Source organism: Coffea arabica, chromosome 6e (genome assembly GCF_036785885.1).
Source record: "Coffea arabica cultivar ET-39 chromosome 6e, Coffea Arabica ET-39 HiFi, whole genome shotgun sequence".
NCBI classification, from domain to species: Eukaryota; Viridiplantae; Streptophyta; class Magnoliopsida; order Gentianales; family Rubiaceae; genus Coffea; species Coffea arabica.
The window spans coordinates 6,264,317-6,276,562 of NC_092321.1; the positions used below are offsets into that span (position 1 = coordinate 6,264,317).

Sequence of the window (12,246 nt, forward strand, 5' to 3'; positions counted from 1 at the left end):
TGACGACAAGCAGAGAAGAGTCGCCCCATAACCCCATGAGATTTTGGATCGCCGGATATGCTTTTCAATGCATTATTCATCTTGCATGGCTCTACATGCACCAATATCCACGTCGCCTCTCCAGGAGCATCAAGTGCGTCTCTTCTTCTCTCTCTCTCTCTCTAGTTCCTTTTTTGGGCAATATCTGGATATTAAAAAAAAGTTATATAAAACAGGAAAAAAAATACATAAAATTAAGCATGCATTGGTTACTTTTTCAATATATATGGCTTTATCTCTCATGGCCAAACCAATATTTCAGAGTTGTGAGGCGTAACTGTCCATTTCCAAGAATTAGGAGGTGTCATCTATGATTTGTCTTCAGATATGTCTAGCGTTTGTATCCTGGCAAGGATAAAAGACATTATCAAAATTTGACATGACTGGGAGATGCAGATGACATTTTTTTTTTCCGGGGCGGCAAGTTGACTGGTATTGCTTCTTGTTAACATTGAATACTCTGATATTTGTAGCTCAGTACAACGAGTATGAGCAATTTGGAGTATGGAAAAGAGATAATCTTTGTATGTTGGTGGACTCTGGGATGCTATTGGCTACTGCAAAGCAGCAGAGCAGGGTCGGCAAAATCTGCTCCTCTAATTACCTGGTTAGTTAGACACTACTAGTTAAGAGGTTTTTATCACTAGTTTCTTGAATATATTATTGATTTTACCATCTAGTAACTGGTAACTGGATAATTATTTCGACATGCAGGCTTGCTGGTCTTTTCTTGTTTTTTGATATTTTCCTTTTCTTTTGTGCTCTGACGTTGGCATCCATCCTCGCTCTTGTTCTTTGCTGTTTCCTTCCCTTGGTATATGCTTTCTTCTACATTCTTGGAGAGCAGGTACCAATTCTACTCTCTGATGTTTGTTCTTTATATTATTGTTTCTCAATTAATTTTATATATGATTTGCTGATCTATTGGCCGATGTTGATACTTCAACCTGAAGAATAGACTTTCTAAAAAGTGTTTTAAAATAGGTTCCTATTCATCGATTGGCCGTATGAATGAATATGATGTGCTGAATTTCTTGATCCCATATTTCAGGAACCTTTTTTTCATCGAAAGTATGAGTTAATGATGCATCAGTTACTTTTCATTTTCAAACTTTTTTGTTACATTTTTCAGTTAAGTGCTTGCATTTCAAACAGGTTAATGATGCTCTTCCACCGTGCCCGTTCTGTGAATGCTGCTCCATTCATAAATCTACGGTACGATTTGTGTAGAATCTTCATTAAAAACAGAAGATGATGATGAAGAAGAAGAAGATATTCCAATTTTGAATATACGTAGCTCGATTCGTAACGATGACTTATGTTTCATTTTCTTGTTTTGCCCGCCTGAGAAAACTGAAAAGCAAAGGCAAAGGATCTACTCTAAAAGAACAAGAAACACAAAAGAATGTTGTACATATTTATACTACACTAATTTGAAATATGATGCCAATTCCAACAATCTAAGAATAAAAAGCCAAAGCTTGGACTTGATGATTAAGTTATAAATACATGAACATTTTGCATTCCCTTTGATTAATCTTTATTACGTACATTTTTTTCGTGTGTCACGATATTGTAAGGGTATATATTGTTCAGAATCTGATTTATTTTCACCCGTTAAGCTTGTTAATAAGTAACAACCGCTTATATCATTCAACCCCCAGTCAAATCGAAAAAAAAAAAGAGTTAAAAAAACGTATAATTTGTCATATCAAGCACAGTAATGTCAACTTATTTTTTTTTTTATCTAACATATTTTAATCATTTCCTTTCCCCAGTAGTGTAAAAATTAAAAAGATTATCCCGAAGATTGTCTAATTGCTTGGTCAAAATCTACTTAGATTTTATCCATTTGGCTTATAAAAACACGTCCCATGAATTGATTTGTATTAACTCGTTGTTCAATTCCTCCCTCTTGACTCGACCAGTCTTAACCATTTTGCATTGTGATTTTACAACTGCATCCTTTCCCAACCACCAAGCTCTGTCACTGGATACCTGGCTTTTCCTGTCAATCCCTTCAATGTCTTAATGTTTAAGCTTTTTATATGCTCAGAAAGGAGGTTTTTTTTTTTTCAAATGCTGAGAATAACAATACCAAATTAAAACCATTGCTGCCTTGTGCAAGTTTAAGAGAGATAAGATCTTATCTTGGAAATAGGAAAATAAATTTTACTTCTCGTAAAAAATAAGAGCAAGTGCAAATCCGTCAGTTTGTTGAATCAATTCAATTCAGCTTCTTTATGATCCTTTCCCAAGCACCAAGCTCAGTTACTGGATACCTGGCTTTTCACTGCCTTTTGACGTCAACCCTTCAATGTCTTAATGTTTAAGTTTTTTATATGCTCAGAAAGGAGGTGGTTTTTTTTTTTTCAAATGCTGAGAATAACAATACCAAATTAAAACCATTGCTGCCCTGTGCAAGTTTAAGAGAGATAAGATCTTATCTTGGAAACAGGAAAATAAATTTTACTTCTTGTCAAAAATAAGAGCAGGTGCAAATCCGTCAATTTGTACTGAATCAATCCAACTCAGTTTCCCTCTCATAAGCTTGCGCCCATATCATATTAGTTATCAATTCAACACAAATTCAATAAAAAACTAAGCATTATAAAATAATGAAAAGTCTTTTTAATTTTTCAATGTAAAATAATTTTTTTTGAAATACTCGTATATTTACAACACTAATAAGTTGCAAAGAGACTCCAAACATAAGAAAAGTGAAAGGATTGACTTCCTCTCGCGTAATTTAGGACGATATAAATGTAGGCTTACCCTAGAAAAGATAACAACTTCGATGACTTGCTAGTTGCTAGTTGCTAAAGCATGGTTTCTGATCCCACGACAGAAATCTCAAGCGTGAATTGTCAGCCATATTTTCTTTCTGCGAATGGAAGAAAAGAATGATGGACTTGTAGGTCTCCCCTAGACTCAGCTACCAGTCACAACCCCCAGACTTCAATAGTTCAAAGTCTTCGCTGCAAATTTCAACTAAATATTCAACACCTCCAAAGTCCAAACTGTACAGCAGAAACAAAGAAGCACAAAAATAATTCCGGCTGAAACAGGGGCTGATTTAAGGTGGGGGCACGCCCCCACTGCCCCTCTTAAATTTCTATATCACTTATATAATTTTGATATAATTTTAAGTGTGCCCTCAGAGTTTTTTTAGAAAAGATATGAAAGAATGGATTGCAAAATTTCAATTAAAATAAGGTATATCATTCACTCCCTTTGGTCCCCACTCCCCAATTTCCCTTTCCTCCTCTAATCCCCCATTCCCCCCCCCCCCCCAACAACCAAGGGCCACTTTTTCTTCCACAACCAAGTTAGCTATTCTTTCAATAGAAAGGGCTTTTTCAGCTATGAATGATTGGTACTTGGTAGTTGAAATGAATATTGATACTTGATAGTTGGTAGTTGAAATGAAAGGGCTTTGTTCACTATTTACAATTGTTCACGACGAGTTGAATGATATAATTGATAAAATGGTTTTTTCAGCTATGAATATAGTGAAAATGGATTACAAAATACAATGGGAGGCACTTGGATGAATGATTGTTTACTTACTTATATTGAGAAAAATATACTTTGTGAAGTTCAAAATGAGAAAGTTGTAAACCGTTCTCAAAATATGAAAACTTGTCGTAAGCAATTGTAAATAGTTTAGTTTGTTTTTGATATAAAATTATTATTATATTAATAATTTTGAGTTTTTCTTTTTATGTTTTCATGGAATATATATATCATTTGTACTTGTTGGTGATTTTTTTTTTTTTTGCTTAAAAAACTTGAAAACGAGTAGGTAAAAAATTTTAGTGTTGTTTTTGCCCCCACTAAGATTTTTTTCTGGCTCCACCACTGGGCTGAAATCACATATTATGTAATTAATAGACGCGGGTTTATGGCTTGTAACTTGTAATTCCACTTCTTCACCATTTTGACAAATTTACGGCCCCTGGTTAAAACTGACGTATGGATACTTCACGGTTTTTTTTATTTATTTATTATTTTTCTCATCCTAGCCTTTTCATGTTCTCTTTTGTTTCTTTTTTTTTTTCTTTTTCTTTTTGGATGGAAAGATAAGAATACTTTTCTGTTACAGTTTCAACTTTCAACTATGTTATTATTTCATAGTCATCTACGAAATGAAGCTCCACTTGGTTTCTCAGACGTTACGTAGCCTTCCTTCCGTCTCTGAAGATTCGAAACGGTCCCAATTACCATATCAAGTAAATGAGTCATTTTCCTAGCAACTTCCTTACTTGTCGCAATGGAGAACTGCATCAGCATCCTTCTTCGAAAGAACCCAAAAAAAAAAAAAAATTTATAGACAGAGAGAGAATTACATCGTCATCATCATCATCTAATATTATTATTGTCCACATGGCAATTAAAATTAAAAAGCATGATGGTTTGATTAACTGTCTAAATTTTTCTACGCTTAAAAAAGTTGGAACTTGTAACGTTCCAATGGATATTAGACAGAAGAAAGAAGAAAAGGGCCGTTTCCAGTTTCCCTTTACCATTCGATGACGGGCTGGCTCGGGCTCTCAAGTCTCAACCAGCTCAGCTGATTGCCAGATTGCAGCTCAGTATTCAATACTCACAAATACGGGGTCCACGTCACCCGATTAAAGTTTGCTTTTCTGAGGGTTGGACTTTGATTAAATTTGAGAGAGTTGTTTTTTGACTTTTTAGCCATTTGGGTCTTCAACTTTTGAGTATTTCCAATGAGCGCGGACACAGGCTTTTCTGTTGCGGTATCATTTTCTGCGGGTCAATTTGGATGTTTACTAACGGCAACAGTATCAAGGCAGATATGGTATTTTCGATTTTATGAGCCAAAAACTGACAATTTGCTACCCATGACACCCGCGTCATTATTGGGACTCTCATGCACCAATGGTTTGAACTCGAACGCGTAAGGAACAACAATTTTATTAAACTCTTTCCCTAAATGATGGATATATTTTGTTATGAAGAAAAATTACCATAGGCGCATATATATATATATATATATATATATATATATATATATATATTGATTCCAAATTTCCCATCTAAAATACTTTCTTGCCGTTACTTTAACCATTTTTCTTTGATTTACTATATAGCCAACAATATTTCATTTATTTCATTTCTGTTAATATTACACTGGTATTTTGCATTTGACATTTTCTTTTTTTTTTTTTTTGGGAGAAATAGATGGTTGTATGCTCGTACTTGATTAAAGTTCTGACTCTCTCAAGCAATGTGTGTGTTTGGAATGCACGTTATCTATACCTTATTTACACACACTGACTTGCTTGCATCATTAACATATTTTTTAATTACCTTTTTATCTCATATATATTAAATCAAAAAAGTGCTACAGTATTTTTTTTATAAAATTATCTCAAATAATTTACTATCCAAACACACTTACATGATCACCTAGGTTCCAATTTTCGAATTGTCCCTTGTCCTCCTTCCAGAACACTAAAAGATAAAAGATAAAAAAGAGAGGGCCCCTTGTCCAAATTGAAGACGGGCAGGTTCATACGCTATTTGATCGCAGTTCATAAATTTTGATACCAAAGCAAAAATATCTAAATAAATATGATGAAAACAGAAATAACTAGATAAATATGACAAATTATTAATGCATAGATTTTTTACCTATTAAGGGCACAAACTTGCATAATGCTGGGCATGATGCTATGTGATACAAAATAGAAAAATTGTCAAAACTCATCAATGGAAAGAAGAAGAGGAGTACAAGCTACAAGAGATAATTAAAAAATTCAATAACACTGACAATATTCTCAGGTATATGATGGAAATATACCTGAGAATATTAGACGCACTGACAAAAAAAGCGCAACGGATCTTCTGTCCCACACCCTGTGCCACTCTCTGTCCCACTTTTTATTATATTGCTATTTCTCCTTCATAAACATCATGTTTTAATTCTTTTTTGTTTCCTTAAGATCCAATAACTATTAATTGAGTAATACACAAAATTTAACAAACTCAAAAAAATCAAAATGCATAAAAAATGAGATTTTTTATGAATTTTCTGCTGTATTTTTTAATTTTCTATTATATTTTACTTTTTTGAAACTGTTGTATTTATTTTTTGCTCAATTAATAGTTATTAGATCTTAAGGAAACAAAAAAGAATTAAAACATGATGTTTATGAAGGAGAAATAGCAATATAATAAAAAGTGGGACAGAGAGTGGCACAGGGTGTGGGACAGAAGATCCGTTGGACAAAAAAAGACACAAGTCTTAAAATAGGGAAAAAAAAATACACCAACAAAAACTAATACTATTTATTAATTACTATAAGTAGGGTAAGTGTAGAGGCATAACTCACGCTTAATTAAAAGATTCGAATCTACGCGTCAGAACATTCCGACCCGCAAATGCAAATGTATATCCGACGGCTATAAGTTGCAGTTGAACAGCCAACCAAAACATTTCCGAGGCATCATTCCAGTATCTAAATTTGCACCCTTCTTTCCCCTTGTTCTTTTATAACAGAAAAAACCAACCATCTTTGCCAGCCGAACCAGCTCTCCCCACAGCACTTGACAAAAACAAACCAACTCTTCCCATCTCCAAACTATAACTTAAAGCTTTCTCTTTCATTCCCTGAAAAATCCTCATCATCCTCCCAGCAACGTTAGAAAGGAAATTGAATTCCCGGGTTTTCTTGGGTTTTTGAATTCCTTTCTGGGTTGCTGGCATAATTTGATCATTTGTACATTGGCATTAAAAAGTTTGTTTCTTTTTCATTTTTGCCGGAAAATCCCATTTCGGGGGTATAAGGGGGCAGGGGACTGAATTTCTTGGGATTTATTGGGGTTCTGTGTTCCGGTGGCGGGGTGAGAAGAGGGATTGCTTAGTTTGTGAGATCTTAGAGAGATGGTGATGGCTGCATCGCCAAGGAAATCAATAAATACGGTGTTTCAGAGGGTAGGGGTGTATGGATTTGGAGGGAGCATCCAGAAGAGAGCCAAGTATGACATTCAAGGTGAGGATGACATCATGGAGATGGAACAAATAGGTGCTGAGAGGACCAAGAACGTGTTGATTCTCATGAGTGATACAGGTGGTGGTCATAGAGCTTCTGCTGAAGCCATCAGGGATGCGTTCAAGTTGGAATTTGGTGATCAATATAGGGTGAGTACCATTTTTGTGGGATTTTTTTTACCAAAGCTCTGCATAAAAACTCATCTGTGTTCGTGCAGCCTTGGCTTTTGGAGATTGTATCGTTATTTAGTTTATCTAGATGATCCAATTGTCGGTAACTTTGATCCTTCCTCCAGCATGTTTCTGATGTCATGAGTTGTGTTTTGCAGCGCGACTTTGCTTTTCTTTTTCTTTTTGAGCAATGCTTTGCAAATTAGGATAGTTTTTAATGCAAATGAGTATGCCTTTGTATAATTTGCCCTGCTAAATGGCCGTTTTATGTGCTTTAAGTTTACAGGGTATACGGTTAAGATTCATGCAGATTTTCTGGCACACAATAATTCGAACTAATTGCTACCTGCAGTTTCTATACGTTGTTGCTTCCTCTCTCTCTCTCTCTCTCTCTCTCATGTAATATAGCAACGAAGTTTCCTTGAAATTGGAAGCATTAATGTTAATGTCCTTTAGTCCTCCTGCCCGGATCCTTTCGGTTGCTTTTGGAAGCTTTCACCATGATCTGACAATTTTGACCTTTTCTGACGACTAGTTGTACTGCTAATCATAAGTTTCATCAACTCTTTATCCTTACACGAGTTTATCTTGTTTTAATTTGCTCTGATTACAGATTATCGTGAAGGATGTCTGGAAAGAGTATACGGGCTGGCCACTGAATAACATGGAAAACCAATACAAGTTCATGGTTAAACACGTGCAGCTCTGGAACGTTGCATTTCACAGTACCTCTCCTAGATGGATACACAGCCTCTATCTTGCTGCGATTGCAGCATTTTACGCAAAGTATGTTGATGTTTCTTTTAGTCTTTTCCATGTTGCATCACAGCTTGTGCCGTTGAGAAGATTCCCATAAATAGTTGCCTCCCTGCTTCGGTTTGGCCACCCGCATGACTTTGTCAACCCGTTTGAACTTCTTGATTAATATGTTCCACGGCCCCCCGCCACCCGCTCTGTTTGATGTTTCTTGTCAGAAACTTCTTGTCTTTAATTGATCAATTACAAGTTAAAACAGTCAGTTAATTATTAACGTGTAATCAATCAATTGGCCTGGGCGAAATTTGTCAATCATCAGAGTACATTATTGGATTTATTTAGTCCAGAAGAGTAGTGAAGAATTATTGTGGAACGCTCAACTGTCATTGGTTGTTCTGATTATTAGTTTGCTGTCTAATAATGCAGGGAAGTAGAGGCCGGCCTAATGGAGTACAAGCCAGACATTATCATTAGTGTGCATCCACTTATGCAGCATATTCCTTTGTGGGTTCTTAAATGGCAAGGCCTACAGAAGAAAGTGATCTTTGTAACAGTCATTACTGACCTCAATACTTGCCATCGCACCTGGTCTGTTGCTGTTGTATATTGGACATAAATTTTATCTTTGCTTCCTGATATGGATTCTTGCATCCTAAAATCCACACTTCCTTGTGTTTAGGTTTCATCCAGGAGTAAATAGATTATACTGTCCGTCAGATGAGGTTGCAAAACGGGCTCTGCTAGATGGCTTGGAAGAATCTCAACTTCGCGTCTTTGGCTTGCCTATCAGACCTTCTTTTTGTCGTGCTGTTCTCTCGAAGGTGAATACAGTAGCCCAAAGCAAAATTTCTCATGTGTTAGTCTGTTCTCGTTTTTTCGTTATTATTTTTTTTAAAGAAGCAATCAAGTTCACTAGGTACTTCCCACTATGAGAATTTGGGAAGGCGCACATATTTTTGGTTTCACATATAAGAATTTGTACTAGTTTTTTATGCGGTTGTTCTCTTTCTGTAGGATGATTTGAGAGTCGAGCTTGAGATGGATCCAGTTCTGCCAGCAGTTTTGCTAATGGGAGGTGGTGAAGGGATGGGCCCTGTGAAGAAAACCGCAAAGGCTCTTGGAGAAACTCTGTTTGATCAAGAACTCAGCCGACCGATTGGCCAATTGATCGTCATATGTGGTCGTAATGAAAACCTAGCCAACACATTAAAATCGCTTGAATGGAAGATCCCAGTTAAGGTAGGCGAAACTTGAAAAGTGTTAAATTGTTTATTAACCTGAGTGAAACTGAAGTTCTCAAAGTAATAGCTACAATTGCCGATATAGGTTAGAGGATTTGAGACGCAGATGGTGAAATGGATGGGCGCTTGCGACTGCATTATAACGAAAGTAAGTGCTCGATCTTTGCATTTCATATTGTCTTCAACAATCAATCCAATCTTTCAATTACTTTGGAGCAATGGTTTTATGCTTTAATTTCTTGAAATGTAAAGGCTGGACCTGGTACAATTACAGAAGCATTGATCAGAGGTCTTCCTATCATTCTCAACGACTACATCCCTGGACAAGTAAGGGATCAAATTCAAGTCTTGGCTTCTTCTCTTATTAGTTTAGGGATGTATCTTCACGCATTAAGCTTGGTTTTTTCACTCTGTGGGTGGCAATGCAGGAGAAAGGGAACGTTCCATATGTAGTCGACAACGGTGCGGGGGTATTTACCAGGAGCCCCAAGGAAACAGCCAGGATTGTGGCTGGATGGTTCACCACCAAGACGGATGAGCTGACGAGAATGTCAGAGAATGCTCTGCAACTCGCAAAGCCGGATGCAGTTTTTGACATCGTGAGGGACATCCATGAGCTTGCTTGCCAAAGAGGACCCATGGCGAGCGTCCCCTATATGTTGACATCATCATTTTCGGAACTAATTTAACCTGACATCGTCATTTAGCAAGTTTTCGCCATTATTGAATTTGCTCTTGTAGGTTGCCTTTGTGTACAGGTGCAGTAAGTCCCATTGTCCTCATTCTTTGGCCTTAGAAAAGGCTTGGCCCGCTTTCGAATTGTACTAAAATTTTGCGAGACCAGCTCTGATCTTTTGTTAGTCCCACCTCCAAAGAGGAAAAAAGAAAGTGATTTTTAGGACGAAATGGATTAGAGTAATCTATTGTAGTAGTGGGTTTATCCATTTGGTGGCTATCAAGGAATGCCGATTAAGTTGACTGCATTTCTTAGTAAAGGGTGATGCAAACTCTTTTGGCCTCATTGGTGAATTTTGTTCGCTCGCTCGATGTAGAAAGGCAAAGCAATATCTAACGTGCCTTTAAGTCATTTTGGGAATGAATTGCTTTCAAGATTGGATAAACCCGGCGAAGTAAAAGAGAAGAAGTTGGCAAAATGTCCGCCCGAGATGCTTGTTGAACGGCCGGCTGCGTGCTTTGTCACCAACTTGCCCGCCCCATAAACTATGCCCTACCTGCCCATGGATTGCGACTCCTTTCACAAAAAACAATGAACTGAAGAAACTGCAGAGGTGACCAAACCAGAAAAAAAAAAAAAAAAGTGCTCCAACTATTTTGTTGATAATTCTTATAGTATGGGTAGGTCTAACGAATATAATGCCAAATTTGTCTGTTGCAATCCCACATATATACTAAGGCCTTGTGCACAGGAAAGGTTGGTTCATCAGTCATCTCAATATATTATTATTATTATTTTGCTACTTTTATTTTACTTTATGCTAGTATCTACTAATCACCAAAAAAAAAAGTCATCTGAGAATATACATGTGAGGTAAGCAATTGGAAAATTTCTTGTAATGATACGAGTTGTGTGATAGCCAATTATTCGCCATCACATGGGAGGGAGCTCATATTATCAAAGAGCAAATTATCCGATTGGCCACTAAACTTTTATGATCGTTGAGTTTTGGTCACTCAACTATTAAAAGTCTGGTTTTGGCCACTAAAATGTATAAAGTTAAGACACGAGGCCATTCTGTTAGATTTAGCCGTTAAGTTCTCTGATCTGTCTGTTCGCACGATTTTCAAGACAAAAGAAAGGGTCAATTTAGGAATAATTTAGTCCAGGCACCATACCGCATCACTTTGTTAGGGATAATTTAGTAGTAGTTGCTACAACGACAACAACAAAGCAATGAAAGGCAATGGATTGGTCTTCTAATTGAATTAATTTCAATAGAATTGGGCAATAGCGATGTGTCACAGGGTCGGCTGCTGAGTCATTATCACCACCTAGTTTTCAACCATAACCTACACAGGGAGTGCAGATGAACCACCGGCACCCCAAAAACCAAAAACAAAAAAAAAAGGAAGAAGAGGGACGATCGATAATAGTGAGATATCCAGTCTTTCAATCTACTATCTATGCTAGCCCAAATTTAATTATTAAGGAACAAAAAAAAAAGAGCAAGATCGGCGAATTTGTTCATGGACTGCTCATCCATTTATGCCCTCACCACCCACCTCTCCCGGACCCTCTTCGGCAACCGCCCGTTTCAGCTGAAGTCCAGCTCCCAAACGAGGACCTCGATTCACTCATCTCCGTCACCACTGATCACGACCTCCAGAATATGCTGGAAGAGCACGACTGCATCTCCGCCGTTACATCCCCTACACCATCCTGCATCAGATTATTTCTCTTCCCCATAAAGCCAGAGTCTCCGAGTTCAGCGCTTCTTGATCCGAAAGTTGACTCGTGGTTTTCTGATGCTCTGAATAACACGAAGATTGTTTAGAGGGGTCAGTCTGCTGATGCTGCTGGTTTGGGTCAGGGACTAATGGGTTTGGATATTTTGGGTAGATCGGATTGTAATGCAGCCTTGGAGAATCCAGCTGAAAGCATGAGTAATAATGGTGCTGAGGCTAAGGAAATCAGTGGGGCTGTGCCGGAATCGTTGGTATTAGAGAGTAGCTCGTCCTTTGGGTCAACTACTTCTTCAATTTCAATGTCAAATGAAGGCCAGCTGTTGGATCCATTGTGAGGATGGGAGCTTCAGTTTGTTCGAGAGGAAGCTCAGAGTACCCTCCTAAGCTTTTTGTTTTTCAAGAGGTGCAAGTGCTATTTTCAACTTCCCATATTGACCCTTTCTTTTGTCTTGGAAATCGTGCGAACAGACAGATCTGAGAACTTAACGGCTAAATCTAACAGAATGGCCTCGTGTCTTAACTTTATACATTTTAGTGGCCAAAACCAGACTTTTAATAGTTGAGTGACCAAAACTCAACGATTGTAAAAGTTTA

General features: G+C 37.2%; 1 protein-coding gene across 1 annotated transcript; it reads left to right on the forward strand.

Annotated features, from left to right (window-relative positions):
• Window positions 1-6,506: 6,506 nt before the first annotated feature.
• On the forward strand, window positions 6,507-10,706 carry LOC113694992 (monogalactosyldiacylglycerol synthase 2, chloroplastic). Its single transcript, XM_027213937.2, has 8 exons — window positions 6,507-7,210; window positions 7,845-8,017; window positions 8,414-8,575; window positions 8,667-8,808; window positions 9,002-9,226; window positions 9,314-9,376; window positions 9,481-9,555; window positions 9,657-10,706. The coding sequence occupies exons 1-8, from the start codon at window positions 6,953-6,955 to the stop codon at window positions 9,915-9,917; spliced, it is 1,359 nt and encodes a 452-aa protein (XP_027069738.1). The 5' UTR covers window positions 6,507-6,952; the 3' UTR covers window positions 9,918-10,706.
• Window positions 10,707-12,246: the final 1,540 nt, after the last annotated feature.

Coding starts and splice junctions, on each gene's coding strand:
- LOC113694992 (XM_027213937.2), top strand. CDS start 6,953: ATGGTGATGGCTGCATCGCCAAGGAAATCAATAAATACGGTGTTTCAG. Junction 8,018..8,413: donor ATTGCAGCATTTTACGCAAA/GTATGTTGATGT, acceptor CTAATAATGCAG/GGAAGTAGAGGCCGGCCTAA. Junction 9,377..9,480: donor GCGACTGCATTATAACGAAA/GTAAGTGCTCGA, acceptor TGAAATGTAAAG/GCTGGACCTGGTACAATTAC.